General features: G+C 40.9%; 1 protein-coding gene across 4 annotated transcripts in view; it reads left to right on the forward strand.

Annotated features, from left to right (window-relative positions):
* The window catches only part of CHLSN (cholesin), a 241,932-nt gene that overhangs the window by 191,491 nt on the left and 33,923 nt on the right, over nucleotides 1–16,518 (forward strand). For 2 of the 4 annotated variants that reach the window (XR_013636389.1, XR_013636388.1), the window contains exon 5: nucleotides 1,653–1,782. Coding sequence is in view for 2 of the 4 variants with exons in the window: in XM_073362054.2 (XP_073218155.1) it covers nucleotides 1,653–1,835 (183 nt within the window). In the remaining 2 variants the exon portion in view is untranslated. Of the gene's footprint in view, nucleotides 1–1,652; nucleotides 2,237–16,518 lie in introns of those variants that run through there. The other 2 variants (XM_073362054.2, XM_073362056.1) reach the window with 1 other exon arrangement.

Below are 16,518 nucleotides of genomic sequence, written 5' to 3' on the forward strand. Positions count from 1 at the left end.
CCTGTTGAGTTCAAACATTCACTATCGAGAGAATTATTTCGATTAAAGGAATATTACCAACCTAAAACTCATATTTGTGTCTTATCATTTTTGTCTGCTGTTGTTACAAATTTACTGTAACTGAACCAGATTAGAAAACAAGAAGATCCTTTTATTTTTTCAGTACATTTACTCTATGCCTTTGACAGCACTTTGTGTATAGTTAGTTTAATCATTATCCCTCTGGCTAATGTCCTTTTTCGTGTGGGTAGGTTTTTAACAAGAGTGTTGTAGCTGAAGAGTGATAGTTGGCTTCCCTACTGGATAACTTATAAGTATAAATAGAGATCTTGCTTTTGGTTTGGTGCTCTGTATTATCCTTCATTTACTATGACATTGTTGGAGTGTCATTTCCTCAGAGCACTGTGAGTGATAGAACTTTCAGACAGTGAAGTTACCGGGCTCAGTGACAGTGCAGAAATAACTGGATAAGTTCATTATCTGTTAAAATTCTTTCTTCTGGAAAATTGTATTTCTCAGGTAGAATAAAAGCATACAGTCCTCTGTCAAGTAAGGCCCTGATCCTTCAAACGCCTGTGCATGTGCTTCCCTTTACACTTTATATTGAGTAGTCCTGTTGAAGTCATGTGTAAAATTAAATATGTGCGTAAATGTGTACAGAATGGGTCATTTTAGCTTCTTCTGAATCACAGGGAAATATTTTATTCATAACAGGAATTGCTGTCATAGAAATTGTACATAAATTTAAGAAATGCTTCGTAGAAAATCAGTTTATGTGATCTCCTTGAAAATACATTACTTTATGGTTAAAAATGTGTAGTAAACCAATGTCTAAAATGTCTTTATTGGATTATCAGTAATGTAAATACAACTTATTGGTTATAACAGTGTCATATCCCACCTGATGAAGCTAAAATGTAACCTATTACTAACTAAGTAATGAGAAGGGAAGAGAGAGGAGAAAAAACAGATGGGGCGCTTGGAGACTATGACGCTGTTTCACATTAGGCATGTTTTAGTTAAATGATTCTATCAGAATCTGATTCACTGTGATCTAAAAATGGTTTCCATATGTCTGAATTTATCTGTTGTTTTTCAGACTAAATGCTAGCCCCTCTTATGATGGTTCTGTCAAAGTTACAATCTATTGTTTGACAGTGGGTGGTATCTCTTCCCAGCAGCTCAGATAATTTTGGGTATTGATGGAGGAAAGTTGCTATTATTAGACGTATTCTGAGCTGTTTGGCCAAATCCTTTCCTCAGATATGTGCGTGCAACTCTCATTAAATTCAGTAGAACTTGCACACATATATCCAAGGGTAGTATTTGGTCCACTGTTTTCTTCTTCAACAGCTCGTATAGGGTTGAGATGTTGGTCAGTAAGTGGAGGGATGTACTAATAGGCATTTCAGCTTCTGTTGTGATTGCATTTTGCTTAAGAGTTTTATCCTAAAAGCTGAGCACAGAGCAAACATGTAATGATTGTCTCCCACAGTGATTAGCACACTGCCAATAAATATCCCCATTTGAGTTGAGAGTTGCTTGCATCTAGTAACCATGTAGTCCTGGTAGTTGTCTGACTCAGCCTGGTATATATTCAGCCTGGTGCCATCACACGACTTTCATTGTGTCAACCATCTCTCTTCTTAAAGGTTCCAGATGAATATTTCTCTATTTTATTGGACTATCTGGAGGGGCTTAAAGGCAGTGCGCGAGATGTAACCATGCAGAAAGCTGAAGCTCTTATGAAAGAGTATGACAGTTTGGATACAGAAGATCCAGGTCAGTTGGAGAAGTGTGAGCGCATACGAAAAGTTTTACAGCTATTATCATGAAAGTGTGTAAACTTTGTCATTAGATTGCTAGATTCGTCTGTTTCTATCATTGTATGGAGAGCAGGTGAAATGCAACAAATAACTTCTAAAAAAAATATGTAAATACATGTTTTTTCATTAAGAATTGTAATTATGATAAGATTTCATCTTTCCATTGCTCATTGTACAATATTTTTAAATCAATCATTAAACAGTTTATTAAGGAGACTGTAATCAAAACAAACCAGTGTTTGCCCATTATTAAACATTCTATTTTGGCTCCATCAAGTAATTTTTGCATCTCTTGGAAATGAATGGAATCATCCATCTCACTTTAGTTCTTCACATATCAACATGTAATTACTATTAACTGATGAGAGGAGCTTTGTGTCTCTTAATAAAAGCAAAACAACCAACAGAAAGCCTGGAGGTTCTTTCACACAGGGTAGTTTTAAAAGTGAATGTAAAGCACAGTGTTTTATCAGCCAGCTGTAATCTGTCACTTTCAGCTCTAGCGGCATGTCATTTGGATTTGGGAAAGATCATTTTCAATCTGTCGAACATGGGTTTATAACACATTTGCTTATTAGCAATTTAAGCAAAGAGCTGGAGATTGTCAGCTTTGTTAGTTTTCCTCTTGATATTTAAAGTTTTTTGGGTGCTTTATGGTATAGCTAGGTATTCAGAAAATGTACAGATGTGAATGGTCCAAATCAGATGTCCATTGTGAAATCAGCCAATTATACCTTTAATAAGATGGGTTTCAGAGTAACAGCCGTGTTAGTCTGTATTCGCAAAAAGAAAAGGAGGACTTGTGGCACCTTAGAGACTAACCAATTTATTAGAGCATAAGCTTTCGTGAGCTACAGCTCACTTCCTCAGATGCATATCGTGGAAACTGCAGCAGGCTTTATATATACACAGAGAATATGAAACAATACCTATTCCCACCCCACTGTCCTGCTGGTAATAGCTTATCTAAAGTGATTTCCAGCACAAATCCAGGTTTTCTCACCCTCCACCCCCCCACACAAATTCACTCTCCTGCTATCACCAGCAGGAGAGTAAATTTGTGTGGGGGGGTGGAGGGTGAGAAAACCTGGATTTGTGCTGGAAATCACTTTAGATAAGCTATTACCAGCAGGACAGTGGGGTGGGAATAGGTATTGTTTCATATTCTCTGTGTATATATAAAGCCTGCTGCAGTTTCCACGATATGCATCTGAGGAAGTGAGCTGTAGCTCACGAAAGCTTATGCTCTAATAAATTGGTTAGTCTCTAAGGTGCCACAAGTCCTCCTTTTCTTTTTTTAATAAGATGCTGTCCAGAACAGGAAGTGCTGTGTTATAACATTTTGTGTTCAGCCTGACAAATTACATCTTCATCTTTCTCTTGTAATTGTTTCACAGTTGAATTAATCTGTATTCAGTTGCTTCAATGAGGGAACGTTTGTATCCCAGGAGAATGCTGAAGACCAGACTTTTGTGTAAAAAAAAAAGGGGGGGGGGCATTAATTACTCAAAAGTTTGAGATCTCACTTTAATAACAATACTAACTGAGCACTTGTTCCCCACCAACACTCATGACCTGATTCTCAAAAGGTTTTGTAATTACAGCATTTGGCTGGATTTTGACAACCTACACATACATGACTTGCTGTAACTCTTGAAATATACAACCAGTTATAAAAGCAGCTTATACATAGTGACTTCTTTAAGACAATTATATTGGGAGCCAGAAATTTTGAGTGATCTAACATGTGCTATTCTAATGTGGTAACTATAATGGAATTTAACATAATGGGTGAGCCAAGGTATAATAAAGAGAGAACAAAACAACAAAGTGCCTGTTAATCCCCGGAGCAGAAACAGTGAGGACACACATGTTGCTTATGGACATTTTCTTACTTGCCAGTTGTGCTACCTGGCTCCCTTCTCATTCTCTCTCATTTTTCCCCTTCTTGCCGTATCTTCATCTCTGTTGTTTTCTTTCATTTCCTCCTTTTTTGCATTTGCCCCACTCACTTCTCATTTGTATCCTTTTTCTATTTTTTTTTTTACTACAAGCATAGGCAGCGGCGGATTAAAATTAAAATCAGACAAACAAAACCTGAAGAGCTCCATGCTTTCCCCCAAGATGAAGTTCAGTTGGAAGTTAAAATGGGAAGCTCAAGAAGATATCCTCATCTCGTAAATACTGGTTTTGCTTCTTCAGATGTGCACTCTGCTGTCTGCTGGTCTCAGTGTAGTTTATAATCCAAGATTATGTGAAGGCAGTAATATCACACCTCTTATATTTAGAGTAGCATTCAGAATATTAAATAACCTGTGTTTTCTGTGCTAATGTGAAAAGGAGCAGTTCCATTTGCATGAGTAGAGTGTGTTGGCAAACTACCTTGAATGTATCTGAATTTAGAACATAGGTTCGTTCTCCCTTGTTCCACTTAATTCACCTGACCCTAATAGAATCATAAGATTTCCTCCTGCCCCCATAAGGATGGGAGGTCCCGCATTTCCACCTGTTTCTTTCACCTTTAGATTGATGTAATTTGAAGGAATCTTGAACAGGGCCTGTACGTAGATGAGTGGCTGCATGGCAAATTCAGTAGATGAAAGCATAGAGGTCACATGCATGAAAGAAAGGCATGGAGACAGGTACACACAGTAATGAACTGCCAAAATCTTAACAACAGGTTCCCTCCTCACCCCACGAGGGGGTTGTTGCCCACCCCCACCCCCCGGGACTCCTGCCCCATCCAACCCCCTCCCCTGTCCCCTGACTGCCCCCAGAACCAGGCAGGAGGGTCTCGTGGGCCACCATAGTGGGTGCCCACCCCACCCCTAAGAGCCAGAGGCACCTGCCGGGGGGCGAGGTGGGGAGACCCGGCGATGCTTACCTGGGCAGCTCCCAGGAAGCATCCGGCAGGTCCCTCTGGTTCCTAGGGGTGGGAGAGTGTAGCTGGGGGAGAGCAGGGGGAGCGGCCGCTCCCCCACTGATCACATCAAAAGTGGCACCTTAGGCGCTGACTCCCTGGGTGCTCCAGGGCTGCAGCACCCACAGGGAAAATTTGGTGGGTGCAGAGCACCCACCGGCAGCTCCCTGCCCCGTGCCGCGCCCGGCCCCAGCTCACCTCCACTCCGCCACCTCCCCTGAATGCACCGCCCCGCTCTGCTTCTCTGCGCACCCCCCCTCCACCCGCTTCCTGCGAATCAGCTGTTCGGTGGAAAGCCGGGGAGGACTGAGAAGCAGGCCGCGGCTTCCCATTCAGGCCAAGGGTGGCGGAGGTGAGCTGGGGCGGGGAGCAGTTCCCTTCACGCTCCCCCTCCCCCCCCCGGTTATCTGCTGCAGCACAGGCGGCCCTCCTCGCGCCCCCGCTCCAGGTCACCTCCACTCTGCCTCCCTGGGCCTGAGCGGGAAGCCGTGGCCTGCTTCTCAGCCCTCCCTGGCTTCCCGCCGAACAGCTCATTCGCAGGAAGCCTGGGGTGGGGATGGAGAAGCAGCGCGGGGTGGCGCGTTCAGGGGAGGAGGCGGAACGGAAGTGAAGTGAGCTGGGGCCAGGGGTGGGGTGGGGAGCTGCCGGTGGGTGCTCTGCACCCACCAAATTTTCCCCTTGGGTGCTCCAGGGTTGGAGCACCCGTGGAGTCGGCTCCTAAGGCGCCACTTTTGGCCAGTTAAATTTAGAAGCCCTTTTAGAACTGGTTGTCCCTCGCGGAACAACCGGTTCTAAAAGGGCTTCTAAATTTAACAACCGGTGCGAACCGGTTCCAGCTCACCACTGGGTACACATAGTCCTGCTATACCATATCCCAAGTCACCAATCAGTGTTTAGGTGGCCTGTCTCATCTACTTTCTTCAGGAGGGTAAAGCTGGGTGGAAGCCATTTAATTATACTATTCGTCCTGCATGCATTTTGGAGCATAGTTGTCAATCAACTTGTTGTTCTACTTAATCTATCATTGATGTGACTCAGAGAACGCCATCATACCCATGTGCTACCAGCTGGCCTGAGGCTGATGTATGAGCACTGTTGGCTGTCTGGAAGATGAGGAGATCCAGAGCCAACTGAATTGAGTCGTTCACAATAAATAACTGAGATGAAAAGCAACTGGATGAGATGGGTTTCAGAACCGCAAGTGGTGACACAAGAAACTCAAGGAACTAACAGTCCTGTATAATAAGGGCTAGGTCAATAATGGTAGGGTTGCTCAGGGCAGAAAATATGCCCCTTTTATGATGGGGTTGACTGAATTCTAAAGACTTGCCTATTCAAGCAGCCAACATCAAGGTACCATGTAGTTCAGCAGAGAAGGATGAGAAAGAACCGGAGATGAGGGGTCTTCTGTATCGGCCATGTTTGTTTGTTTGATTAATCAGTGTGGCTAATTCTGAAGGCTTGGGAGAGTGGGGGAAAGTGTTTTCTGGGTTTGTCTCAAAGGCAATGGTGATGTTTGTTAGAGAAGTGTTATAGCCTCATATAAGAATAGAAATATCCATCTCCACCAGATCCCATTCTTTCCCTTTCCTCTCTTTTACACTGGCATCTTCTAAGCCACTCCCCAATACTAGTAATTATTTGGTAAAAGGAAGCTAAAACGTCATGTATTGTATTGCTACTGTGTATTTGTTAACTTAAAGCTACCAGGGCTCTAAATTCCTCAATGTTCTAAGTTCCATCTTATGTCTAACACTGTAATTAAAACAGGAAGGGACAAATTGTGGTCTTTGATTCTCTTAATAATACTTTGCACTTCTACAGACCCTTTCACTGGAGAATCTCACACCGATTTACGAAAAAGTCACCTTCAGAACACTTGTAGGAAGGTAGTTATATGTTGTTAGCCCCATTTTACAGATGAGAAGTCTCAGGCACAGGAAGTTAGGTGTATCCTTAATACCTTTGAGGATGTGAGCCAGAGAGCTTGACCAAGGTCCCACGTGGTTGTTCAGGTAATAGAACCCAGGACTTCTGACTTGCCACCCCGTGCACTAACCACTAAGCCATACTCCAGTTTCTTACACAGTTCACTATTTTAAATGTTTGTTTGTTTGTTTAATACAGATAACAAGGCCTCCTCTTTGACATTTTAAGTTCTAAAGTCTATACTTTCATTAAAATCCTGTAAGCAGCCTAGCCTATGCAAGGAATTTGGGTTTGTCATTTGTTTAGCTTTTTTGTCTATATGGTCATTTTAAAATTTTCAATATTTTATAGCACTTGTGGCTTAGATACTCAGCAAATGTGTTAATATGAATTGACAAAATCACGTGTTTGCCTCTCTTTTAATCAGCCAATTGTATTGTTAACAAAAATCAAATCCAAGACTAGAAGTAATAGTTTGTACCGAATGACAAATTACATTTTCTTCTGCTTACTCTAATTGCCTTTCAACTGAGTTAATCTGCATTGTGTTGCTCTGACTAGGAGAATTCATACGCTAGGAAAATGCTGAAGTCAGGACTTTTCATGCAAAATATAAAAACATTAATTACTCAAAATTGCTTAAAGCTGGAGATGTGCCTCTAATGACGATACTAATTACTAAAAATTTGACAGTGTAGAAGAGTTCTCTTTAATTTGGATGATCTCCACTGTGTGTTGTGCATCTTCTTGGTTATCTCGTGTCTGCCCTCACTTTTAATTTGTTACCAGAATTCTAAAATTACTGAAGAAATGGATTCTCCATCCTCATTTAGGAAGCAGAAATTGTAGATATTGAATGTGTAGTTCATTTTTTACCCAGTGCAGGATGGCTCTATTTTATTGGTCTTAGGTTAATTGTAAAGAAGGGTGGACCTAGTTTGATTTCACACCTTCTCAGTTACTTAGAAATTATTATTCTTCCTCCCACCCACTAAGTTAAGTTAACAAATATACAGTAGCAATACAATACATGAAGTTTTAGGTTCCTTCTACCAAATAATTGCTAGTATTGGGGAGTGGCTTAGAAGATACCAGTGTAAAAGAGGGGAAAGGGAAGGAATGGGATCTGGTGGAGATGGAGATTTCTTTTCTTGTATGAGGCTATATCACGTCTCTAACAAACGTGGAACAGAGCAGAGCAACAGCCATTAGAAAAGACCCATCCAGTGTCAAACTTACGCATTTTTGGAGAACAGCATGAAAGATATGAGTGCAGCTTAACCTACAGTATTAAATGTACAGAATAAACCATCAGATAGTATATTCAGTCTATAAATAAATTACACACAAATAACTATGGGAAAGGAACATAAAGGTTTCAGAGACAAGCTTCAAAAGTTAGGAAATGCCAGTATTAAGGTTGCCTGTGCAACCTTAATTCACTCTCCGGGTGCATAAACATGACAACACAGTCGTTAATTGCATGATCACATACTATTTTTTCCACTGAGTAAAACAGATATCTGACAGTTTTAATTGGTGAAGCTCTGTATTTTCCACCTTCAAGAAATCAATCTCTTTTCCTGTTTCCAAAAATTAAATCTACATCATTATGCTGAAGACTGGGGCAAGGGGTTGATTTGGCACCATTGAAATCAATGGGAACTTTGCAATTGATTTCACTGAGCACAGGATAAGGTCAGAGATGTCATTTGATTAAATGTTTAATTTTTTAAAAAAGCTTTCCAAAGGTCCGGATTTTGTTATTAATGTATAATCCAAATACTGAACCAGTGTTAATTAAACTAAATTGGGTTTTTTCAGCATAAAACTTTCCTGTGGTTTAATCTGTTTTAGCCATGAATGGTTTCATTTATGCCTTCCGTCCTGTTATTACAGTTATGGAGAAGTTATTTATATCCCAGCAAATAAGGTTCTTAATTGTTTATTGTGATTCTGGTCATTCTGGGACACAATGTGCTTTTCCTTTGTAAAGCAAGTTGGTTGTAGCAGTGATTTATAATTAAATTCTTCACTTATATGGTAAAATTTTATCTATTCAGAAATTAGATTATATTTAGGGCTGTCAAGCGATTAAAAAATTAATTGCAATTAATCGCGCGGTTAAACAATAATAGAATGCCATTTATTTAAATATTTTTGGGTGTTTTCTACATTTTCAAATATATTTATTTCAGTTATAACACAGAATACAAAGTGTACAGTGCTCACTTTATATTTATTTTTATTACAAATATTTGCACTGTAAAAAACAAAAGAAATAGTATTTTTCAATTCACCTAATACAAGTAATATAGTGCAATCTCTTTGTCATGAAAGTTGAACTTACAAATGTTGAATTATGTACAAAAAAACTCCACAAAATTCAGAAATAAAACAATGTAAAACTTCAGAGCCTACAAGTCCGCTCAGTCCTATTTCTTGTTCAGCCAATCGCTCAGAAAAACAAGTTTGTTTATATTTGCAGGAGATAATGCTGCCCACTTCTTGTTCACAATGTCACCTGAAAGTGAGAACAGGCGTTTGCATGGCATTGTTGTAGCTGACATTGCAAGATATTTACATGTCAGATGCGCTAAAGATTCATATGTCCCTTCATGCTTCAACCACCATTCAATCTCCATTCAACACCATTTCTAGTCAAACTTTCATTCTAGCACAAGCTGCTTCTTCAAGCTTCAACAAGCTAAGAGAAACCATTGTTTCAGTTTGTCTTCATATTGAACCCGACTTCTAGGAATTCTAACCCCACCTCCAGGACCTTGTTCAGTACAGTACAATTTTATTGCATACACGTTACCTAGCAGGAAAACAAATTTAATCAATAACTCAATAACTTACGCGATTAACTAAAAAAAATTAATTGAAATTTAAATCGCACTGTTAAACAATAGAATACCAATTGAAATTTATTACATATTTTGGATGTTTTTCTACATTTTCAAATATATTGATTTCAATTACAACACAGAATATAACGTGTACACTGTTCACTTTATATTATTTTTTATTACAATTGGAGGAACCCGAGGATGGAAAGAGAACAGTGATGCAGTTGCCCGTTACTATTGTTTTTTGTACACTCAGCAAAAATTTGGAGTTCTACTCGTCTTTTTATGCTTTGGATCTTTGCCTTGTAACTCCTGTGGCCTCCATCTTACACAAAAGGTTTTTTCATTCTGCATCCTCTGCTGGGAGCTTCCTCCCTGATTTTCTGTGCCTTGTATCTTCCCTTTCCTCCTTCAGTCCCTTCCCAACACTCTTTGCTTCCAGTTAGCCTTCCAGTACTGAGCTCCACTCAGCCATTCCTGCTCACTCACCAGCATTTGCTATTTCAAACTATTCATAGTTACATGCAAAAAAACCTCATGAGAAGAAAGATATTGAGGTTGTAATACAAACCACTCAAAAGTTAGGAAATGTGACTTGTCATGTAACTTTAATTCTGCCCCCTTGTGCAGCCAGTCTGAGGAGCTAATTAGGCAGGGATCTTCTGTTTTAAAAAAAAATAGTATGCATGTAATTAAAGACTTTTATAATGTTCACACACAAGGAGGTAAAATTAAGGTTGCATGGGCAACAATAAATATGGCATATCCTAACTTTCAGTTGCTTCACTTTCAACCACAATGACATTCTTGTAATATAGTTTTTTGTGATTTCCTAGTTTGGAGGAGGGCAGGGGTTAAATGACCTTTAAAAAATTAGGTACAAACATAAGGATTTAAACCCTGCATTGTAGCACAGATGTCTACACCTTGAGCCTAACCATAGTGACTGGTAGCAGAAGAAGGCTGTTATCCCAGAGTGGAAATGGGCCACTGGTCCCATGTGCTGTGCCTAGAGATGGTCAAGAATAGCCTGACCGTGCTCTCTCTCGCTCGCTCTCCCCTCTAACTCACAAGAAGTGGGGGCACTTGCCCCAGGCAGTGTCCCAGAGGAAGGTGGATGGGGCAGCGGGGCCATGTGACAGGTCCAGAGATTTAATCAGGAGAGAATTTCTCCCTGCTGCTACAGCTGCTCTGGGAACTCTGCACTGTTCTCAATGCAGTGTGTGCTGCCCCTGCTCCTGCTTTGGTGGGAGCATGGCCCCAGCTCTTTAGAATATTCATTTTCCGTTATTTTGGCATGCTGCCATCTTTCATCTGAAGCATGCAAGCAAGAGAAGGGAAATAGTGATTTAATTGTTTATAACAGCTCAATCTGAAAGGAATTTAAAGGAACAAAGAAAAGGAACTTCCCTAGCCAAATAATTTCTTCCTGCTGAATTTCAAAGGCCCACTGCAAACAATAGTGGCGTTAGCACATCTCAAATAAACTATCTTTTATAATGGAAAATGTGAAGCAACCTAAGCTGGGGGGATCTCCCCCATAATTACACGGGGTTTTTTTTAAATGAGCTAATAAGATGTATGTGTAACTAAAACATCACATGATCTTTTACTGTTGTAATGCTCATCTTTCACATACACCAATCCTTTCAACCCTGTGTGTGTCATCCTTGGCTGTGCTATGTCTAAATAAAATTGTAAGCTTCTGAAGGCGGGAACCTGGTTGTGGTTTGACTGTTAGTGTCCATGTGTATCTGTGGCACTGTTGAAATAAACATCTGCAGTTGAGCTGGCGTGGAACCAAAGCATGACTTTGAAACTGGATGTTTGTCTGCACTATTCTAGTGGAGCTATAAAGGATGCTTTGGTAGCATCCTTTGAATTAGCTGTACCTCCCTAAGCTCCATGAAATTGCAACGATACGGTACAGTGATACAGTACTGCTCATTGAATGGCTGAGTGAACCAGCGCATCCATCTACGGGGAATTCTCTGAGTCACCACAAGACCACAGCCACCCCTCTGCACTCTTAAGCAGAACCAGCCATATCTCTTGCTTGAATATAATGCCCCATTTACGGGCTTGGGCTGCTGCTTGTCACAACCAGTTGTTCCAAACTATTTCTGTCCACAGGCTGAAAGTGGCTAGGATGAAGCTGACTGTCACGCTGTGTGCCCATAGTCAAAATGAAACCTTCTAATGGGGGTGTTCTCCAGGTGCATGAATAAATACTAACAACCTCTTCTTTGTCTCTCACAAAGGAAGGATGCCCTACAGAAGAGGTGGGTCCTGCAAAAAGCTAGAAGTTGCCCACCTATTTATTTGTTGCCTATGCCCTGTTAAAAATGGCCCACTCAACCTGTGAGTGGGCACAGTTACATGCCAGCACATAGACATGATTGCCCGGAGCCAAGAAACCACCTGTGGGGCATGAAACATGCCTGAGGGCAGGGATGACAGTAAGGAGTGTAACCTCCTGAAGCTGCGTGCTTATGGTTAAGGCAACATGCCTCCTGTCATGACTCTTGGCTGCCATAACTTCTAAATATAAAAAAAAAATAGTCTCCATGTTACAAGAGGAGCATTTTTGTCCTTGTTGAATTGTACTCTGTGATATGCAGAGGGGAATAAACTTGTAACTTCTTTGAACTCTGTCTGCAGTTCCCTCTTAGGGTCTAAACAACTGCAAAACAGCACTGTTCCTTTTTATATGGTCTTGTATACAATGTATTGCGAAACAGGTGGAATACGTGTAAAAAACTTTAATTCATGTCTAAGTATGCTCACTAGCATCACAAAGCCGACTCGTCTCCTTCAGGACATCTCAATCCAAAGGAAAAGAATGCAGAGGTATTTACTTTTTATTATAACATTAACCAAACTATAATAATAGTATTTAGCACTTGGAATGTACTTACCTGTTCAAAGTGTTTTGCAAATACCAACTGTCATCTGTGAGTAAATCTGATCCATCATCCAGATACTCTCCTACAACTGGAAGCAGAATCTGTCTAAGAGTCATATATGGATCTCATCCCCACAGTATCTGAGCTCTGTGCAATATTGAATATATTTACCCTGGCTATACACCTGTGAGATAGGGAAGTGCTATTATCTGAGGAACAGAAAAGCTAAGTGACTTCTCCAAAATCTGTGATGGTAGAGTGGGGTTCAGGTCCCTTCTCCCAGTGTCCGAGGCTAGAGTCCTAACCATTGGACCATCCTTCTTCTTTGGAGTAGAACCTGGAGTAACTTAATTGAAGTCAGCCGCTTTGCTCTGGATTTATGTTGGTTCAAACTGGAGTGAAACTCCAGTTTCACTCTGATCTGAGGGAGCGTAATTCCTGCACCTCACAGACCCCATTGTGCCTGTGGACTGTGCACCACTACCAGAAGTGAAGCTGCCAGCACAGGTCAGAGAAGCTGCCTCCCCAATGCTCATGTGAAGAGCCAGCACAAGGAGATAATGGATGACTTGTGGGTGGAGAAAGAGAGCTGGTGCTGGAGCAAAGGGGATAACTCTGGTACTGGAAAAAGGGGAGATTACACTGGGGTGAAATCTGTCTGCTTTCAGATTTGTCTTACTCTTGATGGGTAAAAAGATAAGCAATTAAAAAGTGTGGAGAGGGGAAATTTTTAAGTTTTGCTTTGAGACCGCTCCCCAAGTCACCATCATCTGGTTTTAATCACAAAGCACCTGGATGCTATCAACTCCGAATCTGCAGTCCTCACTCAAGCAAAACTCCCTGGATGTCTATAGGAGCTTTGCCTGAGTGAACGCCTTTGACTTGGCTCATAGAACTCAGCTTGTGGTCAGTTGTCTAATGGTGAAACCTATTGCATAAATGCAACCAAATTTTAGCTGCCCCTAATAAACTCCTCTTTGTAGCTTTCAGTGCCTGTTACAAATAGGAACTTTGTGGTTTTTTGGGTCTAAATGAAGAAAAACTCCGACATGTTTTAATTTGAAGGGTTGGTTATTTTTTCCCCACAATGTGCTTTTTGTACTGAAACGATGACAAACCTTCAATAAACAGATGATTGCATTACAAATGTTACACTGTGAATTACCCTGTCTTCTTGCTTTCCTTCCTGGAGGAGAAGTTCCTGAGCAAATTATAGTTAAGCCTAATTAATATGTGGAAAAGTTTAGCCAAGTGAATTAATACAGAAAACCAGGACGAAAACCATTCCTCAAAGTTAGATAAAATCTTACAGTTAAATGCAGGAGCTGGCCTCAGTCTCAAAATAGCCTGGATAGCTGTTTGGATTTCAAACTTTTGTGACATTTAAATAAAAACTGAGACAAAAAGTGACCATCTATACAGCAATTTGTAATGAAATAATACTCTGCACTTTATTACATCATATTACTTTATTATTTTTTAAAACAGGATATAGCAGAGAACAGGCTATGAAACTATGGTCATTTTGACAATAGTTTACAGAGATTGGCTGAAACATAGAAAATGTTGAATGGCTTTCTTATGTATATAAAATATCGCCACAGGGCTCTCTCTTCATTTTCTAAATAATTTTTAATAGTATTTCAGCTGTCTTTGAACAAAGCAAAAACCAAAACTGCTAATGAAGTCCTTGAAGTCTGTTTTTGAAGTTTTTTTGTTGAAGAAATCCAGTTGGCAAATTAATTCCAGTTCAACGGAAACTGCAGAACCGGAGTTAATTTGCAAACTGGACCATCAAATTAGGCCTGAATAAAGACAGGGAGTGGACGGGTCACTACAAAAAGTAATTTTGCCTCTGCTGATACTCACCTTCTTGTCAACTGTTGGAAATGGCCAACATCCACCTTGATTGTACTGGCATCATTAGCACTAAAAAAGTAATTTTCACTCTCTTGATATTCACCCCCTCTTGTCAACTATTGAGAATAGACCACTTCCACCTTAATTGAATTGGCCTTGTTAGCACTGACCCCTCACTTGGTAAGGCAACTCCCATATTTCCATGTGCTGTATATATGTACTGCTTACTGTATTTTTCACTCCATGCATCTGATGAAGTGGGTTTAGCCCATGCCCAAATAAATTCATTAGTCTGTAAGGCTCCACAAGGACTCCTCATTGTTTTTGGTGATACAGACTAACACGGCTACCACTCTGAAACATTGTTTCATTAGAAAAGAGTGAATTTTATTGGATTACCCAGATAACAGAGCAGCAGGAATCACTGGGTTCTCTTTACTAATCGCAGTGGAGAAGAAGGTTTCAGAGTAACAGCCGTGTTAGTCGTAGCTCACGAAAGCTTATGCTCAAATAAATTGGTTAGTCTCTAAGGTGCCACAAGTACTCCTTTTCTTTTAGTGGAAAAGAAGGTTCTATAAGAGAACTGCCATTTAAACAGAAGAATGAAGATAACATGACAAAAGCCCATGAAAAACAATACTTCACTGGAATATTGCTCATCTGTTCGTGCTGATGTTTTCTTTTTAATAGAACTTTATTTGACTCAATAGATTGTATCAATCAACCTTGGTTGCATCATTGCATTGGCAGTGGATCTCGTTCTCCTCATAGAATTGCCTAACAGTCAAATTAAACTTTTGACCAGCTATAGGGCTGAGAGCCACTGTGTTTTGAATTTCTCTCTGCAGGAAAGTGTTAGAGGAGGTTCTGTAGAATCCAACATTAGTTCATGGTGTCAGGTGATCCAATGTAGGAAATCGGGAACAAAATCTGGTTCCGTGCTTTCGTTCATACCTTTTAATAGGGTGCAGACTTCACTGCAGTGTTGAACTGCCTCGATGCTGGTTGAAAATAGCAATTATAGCCGGTGTTCCTTGATATAGGGTGTCAATGGCTTCATGACTAGTTGGCAGCCGGTATCAAGTGGAGTGCCCCAAGGGTCGGTCCTGGGGCCAGTTTTGTTCAATATCTTCATAAATGATCTGGAGGATGGTGTGGATTGCACCCTCAGCAAATTTGCAGATGACACTAAACTGGGAGGAGAGGTAGATACGCTGGAGGGTAGGGATAGGATACAGAGGGACCTAGACAAATTGGAGGATTGGGCCAAAAGAAATCTGATGAGGTTCAACAAGGACAAGTGCAGAGTCCTGCACTTAGGATGGAAGAATCCAATGCACCGCTACAGACTGGGGACCGAATGGCTAGGCAGCAGTTCTGTGGAAAAGGACCTAGGGGTTACAGTGGACGAGAAGCTGGATATGAGTCAACAGCGTGCCCTTGTTGCCAAGAAGGCCAATGGCATTTTGGGATGTATAAGTAGGGGCATTGCCAGCAGATCGAGGGACGTGATCATTCCCCTCTATTCGACACTGGTAAGGCCTCATCTGGAGTACTGTGTCCAGTTTTGGGCCCCACACTACAAGAAGGATGTGGAAAAATTGGAAAGCGTCCAGCGAAGGGTAACAAAAATGATTAGGGGTCTAGAACACATGACTTATGAGGAGAGGCTGAGGGAGCTGGGATTGTTTAGCCTGCAGAAGAGAAGAATGAGGGGGGATTTGATAGCTGCTTTCAACTACCTGAAAGGGGATTCCAAAGAGGATGGCTCTAGACTGTTCTCAGTGGTAGCAGATGACAGAACAAGGAGTAATGGTCTCAAGTTGCAGTGGGGGAGATTTAGGTTGGATATTAGGAAAAACTTTTTCACTAGGAAGGTGGTGAAACACTGGAATGCGTTAGCTAGGGAGGTGGTGGAATCTCCTTCCTTAGAAGTTTTTAAGGTCAGGCTTGACAAAGCCCTGGCTGGGATGATTTAATTGGGGATCGGTCCTGCTTTGAGCAGGGGGTTGGACTAGATGACCTCCTGAGGTCCCTTCCAACCCTGATATTCTATGATTCTAAGCTGCTGATGCTCAGATTTTTTCCAGAGGGATTGAAAAATCTTTCCAGTTTGGTCAACTACAGGAAAATATTTGTTGTCCTTGTGAAAGTTTGCTCCCAAGATACCGAAATGATGAAGCATTAAGTTGCACTGCGTCCTGCTGTTTCTCAAATTAGAATGT

This window comes from Lepidochelys kempii, chromosome 10 (assembly GCF_965140285.1).
Source record: "Lepidochelys kempii isolate rLepKem1 chromosome 10, rLepKem1.hap1, whole genome shotgun sequence".
NCBI classification, from domain to species: domain Eukaryota; kingdom Metazoa; phylum Chordata; order Testudines; family Cheloniidae; genus Lepidochelys; species Lepidochelys kempii.